Consider the following 19495-nt stretch of genomic DNA (forward strand, 5'->3'; position numbering starts at 1 on the left):
GGTTTGATATACTGTTTAATAAAAGAACTAGTGTGTATCTGTCTCCATACTCTGAGCCTGACCGGTGGTCCCTCTCCGGATCTTCCCCCGGGGGCCTGGTCATCTGCTACCGGCCCAAGGATCTACCCACAACTACCACGAACACTAACAAATCCATGCTGCCTCTGGTCCAGCAATTCTTCTTACTGTAGATAGTTCACTATTCTTTCTTTCAGCAGCGACTCCATTACTTTTCCCACCACCGAGGTGAGGCTAACCGGCCTGTAGTTTCCAGCTGTTGCATCTGTCAGTCGCAGACGGCTGTGACCCCTCTGCCTCACCTTCTTTTCTCCATTCTCCAGTAACCTTGGGAAGTTGGCTGCTTCTGCTGCTACCTGTCGTGCTCTCCGACGTCCTGGGACTGGCTTGAGCAATGGTGTCCGCCATGTTGATTCCTGAAGGCCTCGTAGGGTGCGCGCGCACACACCACCCATGCTTATGTCTACATCATGGCAGGAACCTCGGGGGCGGCCCCACCACATGACGTCTCTACCTCCGGGTATTTAGCCTCCGCTCACCACCAATGCTACGAGTTAGCAAAGACTTCAGTTTAGCTACTCTGACCGCTTCCTAGCTGCTCGCTTGGAACTCCTTCTACCCTCCGGGTTATCGCTACCTTCTAAGCTCTGGGTACCCGCTGCTCGGGGCCCTTCTGCTTATCTCTCTCTCCAGGTGCCTGCTGGAAGGAAATCTAGGTACTCTCTCCTCGAAGGTCTATCTGCTCCTGGTTCGGAGGCTTCCTGCACCATCTCTTTTCGGACTTCAGCTTGCTCTACAGTGGACCTTCGTCTTCACTTCCAGCTGCCTACATCAGTGAGTACCTCTACCCTACAGTCTGTCTCTCTTGCCTCACCTACAGATTCACGGCATACTCCGTTCTCTGACCACTATCGGATATGAACCGCCATCTGCAACATGAGACGGGTCCTCTGGTTATCCTGCACCACGGAGCACCACTGGACCTATTCCTCTGCAAGGGTGATAGCTACCAGACACTTCTACATCCTGTGTCTACCTTAGACTATCTATTGAGGTACAACATACTACATCTACTGTCCGCCTCTCGGTCAGCACCAGCGGCTGTATAATAAAGAGCATATCCACTGTGTCCACGTCCTTGTGAGTCTAGCCATATTGCTGTGTTTCCCTACAGGGCTCCTCCCCGTAGGAGGAGTCATCTGCACCATGACCAGGAATCCACTAACTTACCACGAACCTAACAGATTGCTAACTCCTGGATTCGGCTCAGCTTGCAGCTTTGCAGGCCATCCCTGGCCTGGCCCAGTGGCTTTCCGAGCAACAAAAGTCCTTGGACAATTTGACTGTCTCCTTCAACCAGCTAACGCTCAGCTGAATTTGGCGACAGCTCAAGCGAAAGAATCGATTCCTCCAGTAATAACCGTCTAGACTACTGTTCCTCTCTCTTCTCCAATATGCTTCTCAGGGGAAGCCCGGATGTGCAGAGGATTTATAAATCAATGTTGCATGCATTTCTCCTTGCAAGCTAACTACTTTCCCACCTACATTCTGTCTTTGCTTGATGGAAAAGCCCTGGCCTGGGCCTCACCGCTATGGGAACGCAACGACCCGATTCTGAATGACTTGACCGGGTTTCTTAAGCTATTCAACTCAGTGTTTGATGACCCAGCTCGTCATACTATAGCAGGATCCACCCTGCTTCATCTACAGCAAGATAACCATTGCCAGACTATGCAATTGAGTTTAAAACGCTTGTGTCAGAACTGCATTGGGATATAGGATGCTTAAGTGCCACACCTCAGTTCAGTGCTCACTAAAGAAGACCCTGGAGAAGGATTGTTGCTGGTTGAGAAGACAGTAGACAAAATTCTGCTTACAAAACAGAATATATGGGAAGAACTAAGCAAACTGAAAGTGGATAAGGCCTTGCAGGCGGAAGGGGTATACCCCAGGATACTGAAGGAGCTCAGAGATATGCTGGTGGATCCGCTGAAGGACCTGTTTAATAGATTGCTGGAAACAGAAATGGGAGTGAAGCCACAGGTTTGGAGAAGAGCGGTGGTGATCCCATTTCACAAGAGTGGTAGCAGAGAGGAGACTGGAAACTACAGGCTGGTTAGCTTCACCTCGGTGGTGAGAAAATTAATGGAGACACTGAAGGAAAGGATAGTGAATTATGTACAATTGAGTAGGTTGCTGTACCTGAGGCTGCATGGATTCACCAGGGGAAGGTACTGTCAGACAAATCTGATTGATTTTTTTTTGGATTGGGTGAATAGAGAATTGGATCGAGGAAGAGTGCTTAATGTGATCTACTTCGATTTCAGCAAAGCTTTTGATATGGTCCCACAAATCTTGTGAATAAAATGAATAGCTTGGGAGTGAGCACCAAGGTGGTGGCTGTTAGGAGACAACGTGTAATGGTAAATGGAACCTAATCTGAAGAGAGAACCATGTTAAGTGCAGTGCCACAGAGATCAGTTTTGGGACCGGTTCTGTTCAATATTTTTGTGAGCAACATTGCGGAAGGGATAGAAAGTAAAGTTTGTCTATTTGCAGGTGATACAAAAATCTGCAACAGAGTGGACACACCTGATGGAGTAGAGAGAATGAAAAATGATTTAAGAAAGCTTGAAGAGTGGTCAAAGACTTAGCAACTGGTATTCAATGCCAAGAAGTGCAGAGTGATGCATCTGGCATGCAGTAATCCAAAAAAATTGTATACAATGGAGGGGAGGGGGTAAAAGACTGATGTGCACAGACTAAGAGTGGGATCTTTGGGTAATAGTATCTGGCAAGCTGAAGATGGTGACACAATGTGACAAGGCTAAAGCCAGAAGAATACTGGGCTGCATAGAGAGTGGAATAACCAGTAAGAAAAAGGAAGTGATGATGCCCCTGTACAGGTCCTTGTTGAGGCCTCACCTGGACTATTGTATTCGGTTCTGGAGACCATATCTCAAAAAGGATAGAGACAGGATGAAGGTGGTCTAGAGAAGGGCGACCAAAATGGTGTGGGGGTAGGTATTGGAAGACTTTTATAAAGAAAGGCTGAAGGATCTAAATATGTATACCCTGGAAGAGAGAAGGTGCAGAGGCGATATGACACAGACCTTCAGATACCTGAAAGGTTTTAATGATGCACGAACTTCAAACCTTTTCCGTTGGAAAGAAATCAGAACTAGGAGTCATTTATTTATTTATTTATTTTAAGTTTTTCTATACCGGCATTCGCGATGGGTATCGCATCATGTCGGTTTACAATTAACAAGTGAAGAGGTAACAAGAGGTCATAAATAACAATAAATAACAAAAATTAAAAAAGGTAGTAGTAATAGTAACAATATACAAGTGAAAGTTAAGGGTTGCAGTTACAATAAAACAGGGTAGTAATAACTTGGAACAGAGAAAAGAAGCTGGGGTTTTTAACTAGATACATATGATACATATATGCATATCAATGCATTTGAGGTAATAACGAATTGCCCTAATGCTGTGGAGTTAATTTCTATGTTAAGGTAAAGTCAGAGTGATTAGTCAAAGACTGATTAAGGTTCAGTTTAGGTCAGGAAATGCTTTCATAAAAAGCCATGTTTTGAGTCTTTTCCTGAAAGTGGGGAGGCATGAAATGAAACTCTAGGAGGAACAACTCAGAACCAAAATCGAAAAAATGTCTTTACGGAGAGGGTGGTGAATGCCTGGAATGCTCTTCCAGAAGAGGTGGAGAAGATGAAAATAGTCAAGGAATTCAAAGGGGCATGGGATAAACACTGTGGATCCCCAAAGGCTAGAGGATGGAAATGAAGAAAAGTGTGCATGGGGGTAACTTGCTGGTGTGGCATTTAATACCCTTAACAGAAGGTATGGGGATTACTCCCTTAACCAATAAGCCTTGATTATTTGATGCAACTGCAATATTATTCTCCATTTCAATGGCAGAAAGAAAAAGGGAATTTAATTCAGACAACAACCAATGAGGTCACCGATTTTTACGGTCTGGGAAACAACTAAGTATGGGGATAACCTGCACAAAACAGGTTAATGTAAGACATGGGATTACTACCCTTAACCAAATAAGCCTTGATTCCTTTGACACAAACAAAAGATGTATTAGATTCAGATGACAACCAACACAGGCCCTGACTTTTATGATGTGGGGTACTGATATGCAGACATAAGGGAAAAAGTACAGGACTGCTTCTATGGCCAAGTCCATAAACAAAGGTTATCACTCAGTACGGGGCTGATCAACCTGGGTAGAATTCTTCAAAGGGCTGCAAACCTTTGTCCAGGCACAATCGGTGCCACCGGTGACACAGTCACAGCCTCCAGCAGAAGACCAAAACCTTCCAGGCTCCTCTCGGCTTCCCCGAGTCGTGCCCCCTCCGGACAAAGGGGACACGGACACCTAGGAGGAAGAACCAGACTCCCTGGAGGAAGGAGGGCAGTACAGCCAGGAGAATTTCTGACCTCCCTGGATCTGTCAGAAGCCTATCTGCACATCCTGGTTCATCACGACCACCAGCGCTTCATACACTTCGCGATCATGGAACACTACTACCAGTTCCGAGCGTTACCCTTCGGACTAGCCACTGCTCCTCGGACGTTCACCAAAATCATGGTGGTAGTGGCAGCGACACTGAGGAAAGAAGGAATCCTCGTACATCCGTACCTGGACGATTGGCTGATCAGAGCAAAATCTCCAGAAGAAAGCCATCAGGCGACCTCCAGAGTCAAGAACCTACTGCAAAACCTTGGCTGGGTTGTCAACACAACCAAGAGCTGTCTGCAGCCCTCCCAATCTCTAGAATACCTGGGAGTCCAGTTCGACACCCAACAGGACAAGGCCGTCCTTCCTGTTACAAGGAGAAGGAAATTGATGGACCAGCTGAGAAAACTGTTGAATGGCGTTCGCCCCACAGTATGGGATTACCTCCAAGTCCTCGGACTCATGACATGAACCCTAGAAGTCGTAACATGGGCAAGGGCCTACATGCAACCACTACAACGCTCCCTACTGTCACGATGGAACCCGATGTCCCAGGACTACACCGTCCGCCTCCAGTTGCCGGCGGAGGTACGAACCCAGCTCCTATGGTGGCTACAAGAAGACCATCTAAGTAAGGGAGTAAGACTATCCCCACCAACCTGGGTCTTGCTCACCACGGATGCGAGCTTACGAGGGTGGGGAGCCCACTGTCAGGAACTGACGGCCCAGGGGCAATGGAACAAGGAAGAGTCGGGATGGAACATCAACCGACTGGAAGCCCAGGCAGTCAGACTAGCCTGCCTACGATTCAGTCACAGACTCCGAGGAGAAGCTGTCAGAGTCATGTTGGACAACGCCACAACAGTGGCCTACATCAACCACCAGGGAGGAACCAGAAGCCAACAGGCGTCCATGGAAATAGACCCCCTAATGACGTGGGCGGAAGCAAACCTGCAAGGGATCTCGGCCGCCCACATCGTGGGAAAAGACAACGTCACTGCGGATTACCTCAGCAGAGAAAGTCTAGACCCAGGGGAATGGAGGCTGTCAACCACAGCCTTCCAGTTAATATTAGACTGCTGGGGAACCCCAGCCATGGATCTTCTGGCAACCCGGTCCAACGCCCAAGTTCCCAACTTCTTCAGTCGCAGACGAGACCCTCAATCCCAGGGGATCGACGCCCTTGTCCAAACCTGGCCACAGGAAGACCTGCTGTACGCCTTTTCTCCATGGCCACTACTGGGCGGGATCATCCGCAAGATAGAACACCACAGGGGGCTAGTACTTCTAGTGGCCCCAGACTGGCCAAGAAGGCCGTGGTACGCAGACATGTGAATACTTCTGGCGGGGAACTCCCTGTGTCTACCTCCACACAGGGACCTGCTCCAGCAAGGACCGATCCTCCACGAAGACCCAACTCGATTCTCTCTTTTGGTCTGGCTATTGAGAGGACTCGCCTGAAGAAGAGTGGATACTCGAGGGCAGTAATTGACACCTTGCTCCGAGCAAGTTTTCCACATCTTTAACTTATATACAAATATGGAGAATATTCGAAGCCTGGTGTGAAGACCGCGACATCTTCCCACGACCAGTCAAAATTCCCATGATCCTGGAATTCATGATTCCTGGAATTCATGATTCCTGGAATTCACCGAGGAACCATGTTAAAGTTAATGTTACTGTTATTTCTCGTCTATCCTATTTAATTATTTACCCTCCTCCCAGTTGCTAATTCCCTGTTAAAATGTAACTTCCATACTTTACCAGTTTTGATGTAAACCGGCATGATGTCCACAACTAATGCCGGTATCTAAAAATGTTTAAATAAATAAATAAATAAATAAATAAATAAATAAATAAATAAATTCCTGCAGGACGGCCTGAAGAAGGGGTTGTCTCTCAACTCCATCAAGGTTCAACTGGCCGCACTGGCCTGCTTCAGAGCCAAAGTGGACGGCATCATTCTATCTTCCCATCCAGACGTCTCCCGCTTCTTGAGAGGAGTCAAGCAAATCCAACCACCACTAAAGTGGCCGGTACCCCTATGGAATCTCAATCTAGTACTTGAATTCCTAGTGGGAGCTTCCTTCAGACCTACACGCAGTCTGGCCCTATGGCTCCTGACCTAGTGGCAATATGTTCAGCCCGTCGCATCTCCGAACTTCAGGCTCTATCCTGCCGGGAACTGTTCCTCAGATTCACACTGGGATCCATACAGCTACGCACTGTCCCCTCCTTCCTCCCAAAAGTGGTTTCTCATTTCCATCTAAACCAAACTATCTCGTTGCCATCTCCAGACGAGCATAAGGACTCGGAAGATTCACGCCGCCTACGCCATCTTCACATCAGCAGACTCCTAGTCCGCTACCTGGAAAGATCTGAATCCATACGAAAGACAGACCACCTATTCATCCTTCACAGCAGGAAGAAACAAGGGGAAGCAGCCTCGCGGGCAACCCTAGCCTGCTGGATCAAAGAAGTTATCAAGGCGGCCTACATAGAGTCGGACAAGCATCCACCTCTACAAGTCAAGGCCCATTCCACAAGGGCCCAGGCAGTGACCTGGGCAGAAACCAAGATGCTGTCACCCGCCGAGATCTGTCGGGCAGCGATGTGACCCTCCATTCACATCTTCTCAAGGTTCTACCGCCAGGGAGGACACAGCACTCGCAAGGGCAGTCCTAAGTGGGCCACAGGCAGCCTCCCACCCAGTTCGGGAGTAGCTTTTGTACATCCCATTGGTCCTGAGTCCATCTGCTACACGCTAGGAAATGGAGAAATTACTTACCTGATAATTTCGTTTTCCTTAGTGTAGACAGATGGACTCAGTATCCCGCCCACGGCTGCCTCAAAATACGGAAACCTTGGGTGACAATCCCTGAGAGCAAGACAAGCACGGGTAAGCCAGACTTACCCTCAGACAAGACTCCCATAGTTACCGGGTGTCGGCGTTTCTCGGTTGACGACACTGGCAGTCTCCAGCTATAATTCACGTCAACTAGTTCAAGTTAATCAAGTTAACCAAGTTATCCAAACACTCATATATCCACTATTGCTTTTCAAGGAGAATACTGAAGAACAGTGCTTCCTGCACTGTATATGTAGTCCTGCACTGTATATGCAGCACTGTATATGTAGTCCTGCACTGTATATGTAGTCCTGAGTCCATCTGTCTACACTAAGGAAAACGAAATTATCAGGTAATTAATTTCTCCATTATTTGACTTTCCAGAGGCTATTCAAGGTGAGGTTCAAGCATCATAAAACATCTTATGGTTGAATTTTGTTCATGAGGGCAGTTTTGAGTAGCCTTTGGAAGTAAGCTATCAGGTATGCCCCATATAAAATGCCCACTCACTTTGCACCTATTATTTCTGCCGCAAGTGTTAGATCAGGAGTAAAATAGCAGGTGTGAATCTAAGAATGTAGAAGCCCACACATCATTTTCTCCTCCAGCCTAAACACAACCCCAGGAACGCCTCTTTAATTTGGCTAAAAGTCCATGTGAGGAGAAATCCTACTCTTGCTTTTAGCCACTTAGGAAATGGGGATACATTTTTCACCCAGTGCAATATACCCATTGTGGAACAAACTTAACTACCCAGCTAGATCACGCTCAAGCTTGTCCTCTAGGACAACTGGGAGATTTAATGCAGAACTGAGGATAGCTTGCTAATTGTGATTCATTTGTGTGATCATTTATATAAGATCCATCTGATCTGTTTCAGACACAGTGCCAAGAGCTGAGGAAGAGGAAGCAGCTTGAACTGCAGATACTTTCTGATCATATTCAGAGCTGGGAAGGAGAAGACATAAAAAGCCTGGGGCCTGCAGTCTACATGTCACAAGTGATGGTCCAGTGTGGCATGAATGAGGTAAGAGCTTTTACTTCCTGAGAAAATATTGGCTTGTTTGCTTCCTGGCTTTCTTGTGTCTTCATCCTTTAGTCCTATTTCTAGTTCTTGTCGCTTTTCTGCTAATACCCATAGGGCCTAGTTTATTAACTTTTTCTCTCTTTGCTTATGGGGAAAATCCTTTGATAAACCAGGCTTTATATTTCTGAGGTGAAAAACCACACCTTGTATTATCAAAGCACCCCAATATACTAAAAAAAATAAAATAAAATAAAAAGAACTAAGAAAATTCAATGTAACTTACACTAACCCGTTTCCACAAGCAGGCCTCTGATGATAAGCCTACCCAGAGACTGAAGTGTTAGATTGATGTAAGGAATATTACATTTTCTGATATTTCTGTAGTCTCTTCTTCTCATGGCCTAACACCACATTTGAGTGTTTGAGCTCCCTCACAAGACTCTGCAAAGTCTTTCTCATGAAAGTGTCCTCAAGCAGCTGCCACTGGCATTGTCTGAGGTTCGATACCATAGTTGCAGACGGTTGAACAAGTGATGCAGCCTTACATCTTTATTGACTCCTTGGAGCGACCACTATATTGGCCTGCCTGGATCCTTCTGCTTGCTATTTGTTGAAGGTCTCCAAAGCATCCCCAGATGAATTCAGGCTTACTTTATTATTTATGGAAGTGAATATAAGATGGGCCATGCTGGGTCAGACCAGTGGACCATGAAGCCCAGCATCCTGTCTGTGACAGTGGCCAGTCCAGGTCGCTTGGTAGTGCCTGGTAGATCCCAATGGGGAAAAGTATTTCTGTTTTTTTCACTCCCAGAAATAAAAGGTGGTGAATCCCAAGGCTAATAATTAATAGAGCTGGCCTCCAAGAACGTATGCACAGCTTTTTTAAACCTGGCTATGCTATTTGCCTTCACTGCATGTTTTGGCAACAAACCACACAGCTCCAGCAGCTGTAACAGCACCTTCTCTCTTCTAAGCATGTATTAATTAAGGTGTACTTTCTGGTTTTATACATATTTTCCCCTCATTCTGCTCTTCATGCTTTTTCTTCAGTCTGCTGTCTACATGAGGTTATGGGTGGTCGAACACAGCAATGCCTCCTATTCACTTAGGTCCATATTCACAGTGCTGACGGCAGTTCAGCAGAAGGAACTTTCAAACACGAATTGCTACTCAGGAGTAAAATAAATGAGAGAGAGAGATGACTCTTTTCAGTTTGGTTGGTATTGAATAGCAACAATTTACAAGCATCTTTTAGCCTATGTTATGAGATTGAGTGCACGCTCGCACATGTGTGTGTGTGTGTGTGTGTATTTGGTGTCTCATCCACATTACCTTGGGGGGGCGACACGAGGACTCTGACATGGGTGAGTGCGTTTCTTTGGCTCCAAATATATGCATGCACTATGCATGTACGCACAACCCAGAGTGTAGACCCTCTTTTGTTCTGGGCTGCGCTTCTTGATGGTAGTACTGTTGCTTTGCAATTAAGCAGAGTTGCTTACCTGTAACAGGTGTTCTCCCAGGACAGCAGGATGTAGTCCTCACATATGGGTGACGTCAGCAGATGGAGCCCTATTACCGAACACTTTTGTCAAAGTTTCTAGAAACCTTGATTGGCACACTGAGTGCACTGAGCATGCCCAGCATGCTATGATCCCTATGTCCACAGGGGTCTCTCATCAGTCTCGTTTGTAGCGAGTGAAAAAATAAAATAATAAAACGTAAGCGGACCCAACTCCGTGGGGTGGCGGGTGGGTTTCGTGAGGACTACATCCTGCTGTCCTGGAAGAACACCTGTTTCAGGTAAGCAACTTTGCTTTCTCCCAGGACAAGCAGGATGGTAGTCCTCACATATGGGTGATTAGCAAGCTACAAGCTGACTCATATTACAACAGGCCAATAGCAGACAACTCGTGCAGTAGGCACAATAATTGGGCTGCTGTTGGCAATAATGAGGCAGCCTGAAATCACAGCAGGTGGTTGTGGAAGGAGTTGAGGATTATACTGGAGCAAGTTTGTCAAGACAGATTGGCCAAAGGCAGACTCTTGATGGACTTCCTTATGTAAGCAGTAGAGGGCTGTGAATGTGTGAAGAGTATTCTATGTCGCAGCCTAGGAAATGTCGGCAATTGGTACTGAACGATAGTGTGCTACTGATGTTGCCATGGTCCTTACAGAATGTGCCTGCACTCACCCCTGGAGAGGAAGGGCTGCTTTCTCAAGGCAGAATTTGATACAGTCTGCTAGTCAATTGGAGAGAGTTTGTTTGCTCACTGGAACTCGCAGCTCATCTTTGTCAAAGAAGGAAAGAGCTGGGTGGATTTTCTGTGGAGTGCAGTGCGGTGTAGGTAGAATGCATGTGCATGCTTACAGTCCAAGGTGTGGAAAATCGTCTCGCTCTGGTGAGAGAGAGGCCTTGGGACAAAATGGGCAGAGTATGTTCTAAGTAAGGTGAGAGGCTGCGTCTACCTTAAGAATATTAGGGTGAGTACGGAGGACCATTCGGTCACGGAGGAACCTAGGGTTGGGCGAGTATGCAACAAGGGCTTGTAACTCACCACCCTTTTAGCAGAAGTGATGGCTGCAAGGGAAAGAATTTCCCATGTTAGAATTTTAAAGTTATAGGAATGCAAAGGCTCGAACGGGGAACATATGAGTCTTGTAAGCAGTACATGTATGCCCCATTCCGTAACCAGTGATCGTAGAGGAGCCTTAATTTGTAGAGAACCCATGATAAGTCGACTCATAAGTGGTTGAGCCGTTAATCGGGCATCCCCTACTCCCAGGTGTATGCTGAAATGGAACTGAGGTGTACCCATGCAGAGGATGTCTGGGGACCAGAATCCAAGGGGTATCCTAGAACGCCTAAGAGAGATGGAGTGGTGCAGAAAAAAGGGGTTTAATACCTTTTTGTGCACACAATGTGGTAAAACTTGCCCATTTTGAATGGTAAGATTTACGTGTGGAAGGTTGTCGTGAAGCTACAAATACCTGAGAATATCAGTGAGTCTGTGTTATGAGACTGACCTGTGGCAGGCAAAATTGGTTACTAGAGTGATAGGTTGAGAAGTATGGGGAAGCATACTTGAGACCAGGACGTGGTTATGAGAATCATTGGAAACCTGTCCTGCTGTAGCATCACGAGAGTTTTGGCTATGAGCGGTATTGGAAGAGACGCATATAGGAGGCCTTTGTTGCAGGGCAAGCAAAGGCGTCCATGGGAACGCATTTTGATGCATGTGTAGGGAGTAGTATCTATCCACTCTGTGGTTTAATTCGGACGCAGAGGTCAAAGGATGGTTGACCTCAGCGCTGGAAGATTCTGCTTACTACACATGGATTCAGAGACCATTCGTGAGGATGGAGACATCGATTGAGATGGTCTGCTAGTACATTTGGTATGCCTGTTAGATAAGTGGCCCGTAGATGCATGGAGTGTACAAGGGTCCAGGCCTAGAACTGCGTGGCCTCCTGGCAGAGCAGATAAGAGCCTGGCATGCTTGTTTGTTTGAATACCACATTGCCACTATGTTGTCTGTCTGTATCCTCATATTTTTCGTGAGAGGCAGTGTTTTAAGGCATAAAAGGCATAACGCATGGCTCGAAGCTCCAGGAAGTTGATATGAGACTTTTCATGGAGCGGAGTAGACGTATTTTGGGTTTGGAGGGTGTTGATACGAGCTCTCCAACCCAAGATGGATGCGACCGTGGCCAAGATCATCTGAGGATTTGGTACTGGATCGGTGATATTGATCAGGGACGAAAGCGGTTGAACTGTTTGGAGCCACTGAATTTTGAAATCCACTTTCCTCATGGCTAGTCTGGCCATAGGAGTGACATGGATAGTGAAAATCCCGTGGCCCAGCAATGAAAGAATTGATGGGCTGAGGTTATGTGGAGAATTTGACAGGATGTCTGCACGGTTGTTGGGCAGGAAGTCCGTTGCGACCGTAGTGCCCAGTACTACTCCATATGGGATTTATGATAGTTGATCAGAAATCCCAGTCAAATTTAGAAGATTTATAGTGAGTCTTGGAGAATTTAGAGCTCCTTGCTTGGATTGTCTCCTATTAGGCAGTCGTCCAGGTAAGGAAAGGCGTGAATGCTGTTTTCTCTGTAGATAAGCGGCAGGCATTTGGTGAAATACACAAGTTGTCGAAGCCAGTGCGAACGGCAGACCTTGGTATTAAAAATGTTGTTGACTCACTATGAAGCGCATAGAAAGACCAGAGGATAGAGGCAACCCACTTATTTAGTAAGGGAAGCATGGTGGCGAGAGACACCATTCTGAACTTTCCCTTCTGAAGAAATTTGTTGAGATTTCTGAGGTCCAGGATGGGCGGAGATCACCTGCTTTCTGTTGAAAGAAGGAAATAGCGGGATTAAAATCCTCCGCCTTGTTGTGTCCGGGGAACGGTATCCCGAGCCCTGGTTCTCAGTGGGATGGCTGTTCTGATGTCTGGCAAGGTTGAAAATTCCAGGAGCCTGCTCTACTGGCGGAGCTGGTGTAATCTGGATATCAGTTAGTCTCATGTGGGAGCGTGAGCAGTAAAAGTCCTTCCCGCGTCCCTCTCTGCTGTGCAAGAAACGTAGAGAGCTGTTGCAGGGTCTTGAGGTGGTTTTGCAATTGAGGCACTGTCTGCTGGACCTTGTGCATGGCAGATCAGCTAGTGTATCTGGAAGTTCGGGCTGTAAATCAGGGTCCGGAAGCCAGGCTACTATCGAGTATGGAGTCCTGTTGTTGGCAACTAGAGGACGTCTTGAAGCAATCCCATATTGTTGGCAGAGAGGTTCCCTTGGTGTTGTGTCAAACATAGCTGGTAATAGCAATATGCGACACAAATATGGTTCTTGGAAGATGTTACGACCTAGAACCTTCCGAAAACATCTGGTCTGTTTTAGTGACCAGGTCTCGATGGGATCGGTGCCGAAGTGGGATTAGAGTGCCCATTGCCCTTCGTGGTGGAGGCTCAGAAGGATGAGTCGGCGGCGATGACTTAGGCTGTCGTTGGTAGGTATCGCAACAAGGCAGTGCCACAACAGTGCGATTTCGGGAGGCATCGCGGACAGCCTGAGGGACGTAGACGTAAACGTTCAGCTCCACCTTGTAAGCTGGTATGGGTAGCGTAGCCACAGGGGTGACAGGCTAGGCATTTACTGGCACTTCCACGTTATTTTGTGGTGGCTCAGTACCCGGCACCGGTGTCTGTGGGGAACGCCTCGGTGCCTCAGGTGCAGAGGAGCATGGAGACTCGTGTACCTGGGCCCGCTTCGCAACTGGCTCAATGGACATTGATGCCGGTGTGGTATCAGTGCCAGCACCAAACGTGGAACCACGTCGGTGCTGGCTGTTTCCCTCAGAGCTTGGCCTGGTCATTCTCCAGCACCGAGGAACTGCAACTAATGTCCAGAAAGACGTCGGCGACTGTTGTTTACCGTGGCAGTAGTGATGTTTCCCTCTGTGCTCTGCCTGGTCATTCTCCAGCACTGAGGAAGACGCCACCGATATCATGGATGGCGTTGGTGGTGGACAGTCACCATGCCAGTGATGATGATTCCCACAGTGCTCGGCCCGGTCATTCTCCAGCGCCAAGGAAGATGCCCTCACTGTCTTGGATGGCATTGGTGATGGAGTGTCACCATGCCTCCACTGCTCCTGGAAGTGTTTGTCGCCCAAGGATTACATGGGGCTATGGTTTAGAACCCGAAGTATTGAGCGTTTTCTGTAGTCAAGGGCATTGATTGAGGTATAGACGCTTCGGTAGTATCGACAGCATCGAAGGCATTGGCGAAGGCATCGACAGAGGCACTGATGGCATTGGGGGCATCGATGGCGGTATCAATGGAATCGACGAGGGCATTGATGGCACCGATGGAATCGACGGGAGCATTGATGGCACCGATGGAATCCATGGACTCAATGGAATCCACGAGGGCATCGATGGCATTGATGGCATCGATGGAATCAACATGGGCATCGATGAGGGTATTGACGGCGGCCCTGGCGGCAACAGGAACCGTGGACGTCCCTAGCCCTCTAGCTCCAATGAACCCAGTGGAGGATCGCAGGAAGGACACTCGCGGGCATTGCGGGGCGGACCGAGGGTGATAGACATAGGGAGAAGAAGGTCGCAATTCGGTTGGTAACCTGGGGGAACCGATAGTGAGGTAACAGGAACCAACCGAAAATCAGGGCATAGTACTCACCGAGTACTGTGGACACAGGGATCATAACATGCTGGGCATGTTCAGTGCACTCAGTGTGCCAGTCAAAGTTTCTAGAAACTTTGACAAAAGTGTTCCGTAATAGGGCTCCGTCTGCTGACGTCACCCATATGTGAGGACTACCTTCCTGTTTGTCCTAAGAGAAAAGAGCAATGCTTTTTTTTTCAGTGTGAATTGCCACACTGAATTGTATGTGTCCACTCTCTAGCTCTGGATAAGCTGCCAGAACTCCACAATAAGTAAAAAACTGGAATTGGACTTAAATAAATTCCTGTATTTTAGGAAAAAGAAGAGAGGTATTTTATGCTGTTCCCCAGTGTTCTTCTTATGCTGTCTGCGAGTCCTAGGATGAGTGGCTTCATTTATCAGGTAAAGTTGGAAATTGCGCACCAGACATCGAGCACAGAGATTCCCTGCACCTGCTGCTTTTGTGTCATACTTCCAAGCAAAGTCACACTCTCAGTCGTTACAGCATCGAAAAGAGCCCTGGTCTAAGAATGGTTGACTGCGGAAAGCTCTGTTTAATCATCAATTGGGGTTGCAGATAGGCAAGGCTGAAAGCCAGCAGGGGCAGGGTAAAGCACCTTCAGGGCTGAAAGGAAAAATGTCATTTTCAACCCAGAAAAATCTTTCCTTGGCTGGCAGCTCTTATTCACATCTCCTTCCACTGTGGCCAAGCAGGGACAGGCACAGAACAGTCCCCAGTTGCATCAGCAATACTACATGCTGGAGATTAAGGACAGATATGCAAAGAAACATTTCCATCTTGGGTTTGTGGTGACATTTTAAACTGCCGAAAGTTTGGTCTAGTGGTTTCTGATGTCACAGAAGATCTTGACAGAAATATTCCTCTGCTTCCCGCTGTAGCTCCTTCCTTTCTCTATTTAAATTAGATTTCTCTGCATTTTGAAGTGTGCCTTTCTAGTAGCGTAAAAGTAACTGTCATGCTAGCAGTGGAATGAGTAACATTTGATGGGTTTGGGCACCCTGCCCTTATGTGGAGGGTGTTAAGGATGTTTTGCACAGTACAAAGCTGCAGCTTGCAGTTGAGTGCATGAGATGGTCTTACTAACGAAGAGCTTAGATATATGTTAAAACTCTGCAATACAAAAGAGGGTTTTGGTCAGTATTTGGAAAGTATGTCTTCAGTGGTGTAGGGAGCAGGAAGTTAGCAGGTTAAATTTTATTTTTATTGCCAGTAAATCATTAACATGAAATAAGCAAGGAAACTGCATAAAAGGAAAAATATATAATCCATAATAATAAGTCATATTATGCTGGACTTAACGAGATAAAGTTGTCTGGTAACTTTGACACTCACCGGGCTTTTGGATGTGGAAACACAAAAACTAGTATGCTGAGGGGCCAAAGCAATAAGAAGTCCTGAAAATGGGCACTCGTATTGAGCACCCTTTTTCCTAACACGCACAGCCACATTCCCTGGGTGCTTGATTAGTACTTAAATGAGGGGCTGCATAAAAAAGGGGACGCTAGGGGTGACTTGTGATTCTGCAGTGCTCGATTGCATTGGGCACCCCCAATTGCAATGGGTGCTCAATACAGAATGTCCGTTTATATCCCACTTCTTCAGGCCAATTTCTTTGTTATTTTGCTGAGGTTGTTGAAGACACCCATAGCTAAGCGCCCCTTACTATGGAAATCTAAATTGTGTGGCTTCAGCAGATGGAGATGGAGCAAAGTTGACATCGCAGTATATATATCCCTGCAGAGACATCAGCCTGCCAGTATTCTCTGTCTCCAGCAAATGGTGGACATGCATTTCCCTACTGGGGATTGCTTTAAATTTTAGAGGAGCATTGATAAAAGATTTTATTTGCTCCACTCTCCTGCGGTGATACCAAATGGACCCTCCCCCAGTTGAGAATTCCTGAGGTGATTTCCATACTCCCTCATATGAGTTCTTTTGGTCCAGTAGCTGGTTTCCTCAGCCGGCGTGGACTTAGCTGATTAAAACAGCTGAAAGGCAGTGGGTACAGGAAGCTGATATGATATGATGGTATATGCCCTCTCCCCCCACAGCTGGAGACAGTCTCTGTACTCAGCCAGGAAAGGTTGAGTTCAGCTAAGGTTAAAAAAATAAAAAGGAGAAAGACAGAGTAGAAGGGTTGTTGTAGGCCTTCCTCCAGTCTCCATGCTCAGTGTGCCATTCTGACATTCATTCCCGTTGGAGTTTAAGGGACTTGGGCAGCCTGGTGGGTTGAGCAGCTGTTAGGCTTTCTTTTCTTGTGCCACGTGGTAGGCCGCGGTGGCATTTTTGTGCGCTTTTTTCTGCGCGTTAGGCTGCCCTCTCAGGACCGTCGGTGCGTGCAAGTGTGTCTGAGTTGTGCGCCCAATTTCTTTTAGGCGCGCTGCCTGTGCATACAATCTTGGTTGTGCACTCAAGTTTGGCATGGTGACAGTGCACTTAGTTTTGCAACACATAGCCTTGGGACTCCTAAATTTTGCAGCGTGAATTTGGCTGGAGACACACCTTCAGCCACCTGTTAAGTATACTGATGGACTAATGGCGCCTGTACCTAAGAAAGCTAAGCGCCTTTCCCTCGATGCTATCTATCATATTTGGGCATCTCAGCCTGGAGTGCCTTCTAATTTGTACTAGTGCTGCTTTAGAGGCTCAGGGAGAATTATCTTCCTCTGATTTTACTAAGCCTGGTTCTTCCCAGCCTGATGATGGCCCGGGTAAGGACATGTCAGGAGGGATGCCTTACCTTGGAACTCCCTTAACTGGTTCGTCAGCTGGGGACGGTAGCTTAGTGCTTGCAGCACAGATGCCTTCTGGTTTTGGCATGGATCCTTCTGCCTTTTCTTGAGTAGAATTTTTTCAAGGATTGCTATCCTTTCCTCAGCACCGTCCAATCCTGTCAGGTCAGATTCACTGACGGTGGCCTCTGACTCTTCCGGTACTACTGTTAAGTGCCGAATTACACCTAGATTGGCAGCAAGTACTTCGGGATTGGAATCCAGATGGCACTGATGATGAGGCCAATCCTGATTCTCTGGAGGATGGGGAAATTCCTCCGGGACTGGAAGCGTTCCTTCATAGAGATGAGCTACCGGCTGTGAGTTATCAAATGTTGAAGATATTGGGAGTACCTGGGGCAGATTCCATGTCTGAGCCAAAGAAAAATCCCATTTTGGTTTCTTTGCGTAAAGCCTCTTGTTTTCTCCCTGATATGGAGGCCATTCAAGAATTGATTGAACTTGAGTGAGAAGCTTTGGAGACAAATTTCAAAGGGGCTCCTACTTTGGAAGGCCTGTACCCCCTGGATACAGTTGTGAGAGAGGGTCTGCATTTTATGAAAGTTGATGCGCTTGGCTGTGCCGTCTCTAAGCAGATGACTATCCCCATGGAGGGAGGAGCAGGCTTGAAGAATGTGCATGATAGGAGGATTGAGACAATCCTTAAGCAAGCATTTGTAGCAATGGCAATGACCTTGCAGATAGCTTCTTGTTGTTCTCTGGTTGCTCGCTCTTGTTCGCTTCTCTCTCAGGAGATAGATGACTCTGGAGTGAATTTCAGGGCAGTTATGGAACCAGCCGGCACCTTTTTGGCAGATGTGGGTTGCGATTTGGTTTGCACCTTAGCCAGAGGGGTGGTTTTGGCAATAGCAGCCAGGCGATAATTATGGCTGAGAAACTGGTCGGCCAATGCGACCTCCAAGGCTAATTTTATGAAATTGCCTTTTAAAGGCTCGCTCCAGGGTTCCAAGCATTTTCATCCTTACAGAGGAGCACCCTTTTAGAGGAATCGACCTTGCGGTAGATCTCAGTCCTTTTGTCCCAGACAGCCCAGGCGGGGTGTGGACTTGGGTAGTGGAACCTCCTTAATGAAGGTTTGCCAACCCACCCCTGGAAACAGGAGATAGGGGGGTGTCTCTCTTTTATCAGAGGTGGGTCGAAATCACATCAGATCAGTGTGTCCTGGAGGTGATACGAGAGGGATATGCGCTGGAGCTTCACAGTGTTCCTTGGGACGTGTTCATGGTGTCTTCCTGCCACTCCCCACAGAAGAAGCAGGCACTGGAGTGTACATTGTCAAGGCTCCTCAGTCTGAGGGCTGTGGTCCCAGTACCAGCGTCTCAAGAAAATATGGGTCAATATTCCATTTATTTTGTTGTGCCCAAGAAAGAGGGTTTCTTTCATCCAATCCTGGATTTCAAAGAGTTCAACCATCATTTGTGGGTGACTCATTTTCACATGGAAACATTGCACTTGGTGATAATGGCAGTGCAGTCGGGGTAATTTCTGACCTCCCTGGATCTGTCCAAGGTGTACCTCCATATTCTTCTCAGATTGGAACACCAGAGTTTTCTGCGTTTCATGGTGTTGGGGTGCCATTATCAGTTTCTGGTGCTGACTTTTGTTCTGGCCACTGCTCCCAGAACTTTTTCCGAGGTTATGGTGGTGGTGGTGGCAGCAGAGTTGAGAAAGGATGGGATCCTGGTACATCTGTATTTGGACAACTGACTGATTCGGACCTGTTCTCTGTAAGAGAATCACCTGGTGACCCGCAAGGTGATTTCCCTGTTGCAGGAGCTCAGTTGGGTGATGAACCTAGCCAACAGCAGTCTTCAGCCATCTCAGTCTTTTGAATATCTGGGTATTCAGTTCAACATGAAGCAGGGCAAAGTTTTCCTGCCAGATGCTTGTATTCAGACGTTGATGGCGTAGGTGCATCTCTTGATGAACACTATACGCCCGGCAGTGTGGTCCTGTCTGTAGGTACTTGGTTTGATGGCTGCAACTCTAGAAGTGGTGCCCTGGGCGAGAGCACACAATTGTCCTCTTCAGCGCTCCCTGCTGTCTCGTTGGAGCCCACAGTCTCAGGATTATTCGATTTGGCACCACCTGCTGATGGAAGTTGGCT

At 47.3% G+C, this 19495-nt stretch overlaps 1 protein-coding gene across 7 annotated transcripts in view; it reads left to right on the forward strand.

Moving 5' to 3' along the window:
- The window catches only part of ARHGEF6 (Rac/Cdc42 guanine nucleotide exchange factor 6), a 386722-nt gene that overhangs the window by 249204 nt on the left and 118023 nt on the right, over positions 1-19495 (forward strand). For 6 of the 7 annotated variants that reach the window (XM_029607806.1, XM_029607803.1, XM_029607801.1 and 3 more), the window contains 2 exons: positions 8236-8382; positions 14890-14976. In XM_029607806.1, coding sequence (XP_029463666.1) covers positions 8236-8382; positions 14890-14976 — 234 coding nt within the window. The remainder of the gene's footprint in view (positions 1-8235; positions 8383-14889; positions 14977-19495) is intronic. The other variant, XM_029607805.1, reaches the window with a different exon arrangement.

The sequence above is a fragment of the Rhinatrema bivittatum genome, chromosome 6 (genome assembly GCF_901001135.1).
Source record: "Rhinatrema bivittatum chromosome 6, aRhiBiv1.1, whole genome shotgun sequence".
NCBI lineage: Eukaryota > Metazoa > Chordata > Amphibia > Gymnophiona > Rhinatrematidae > Rhinatrema > Rhinatrema bivittatum.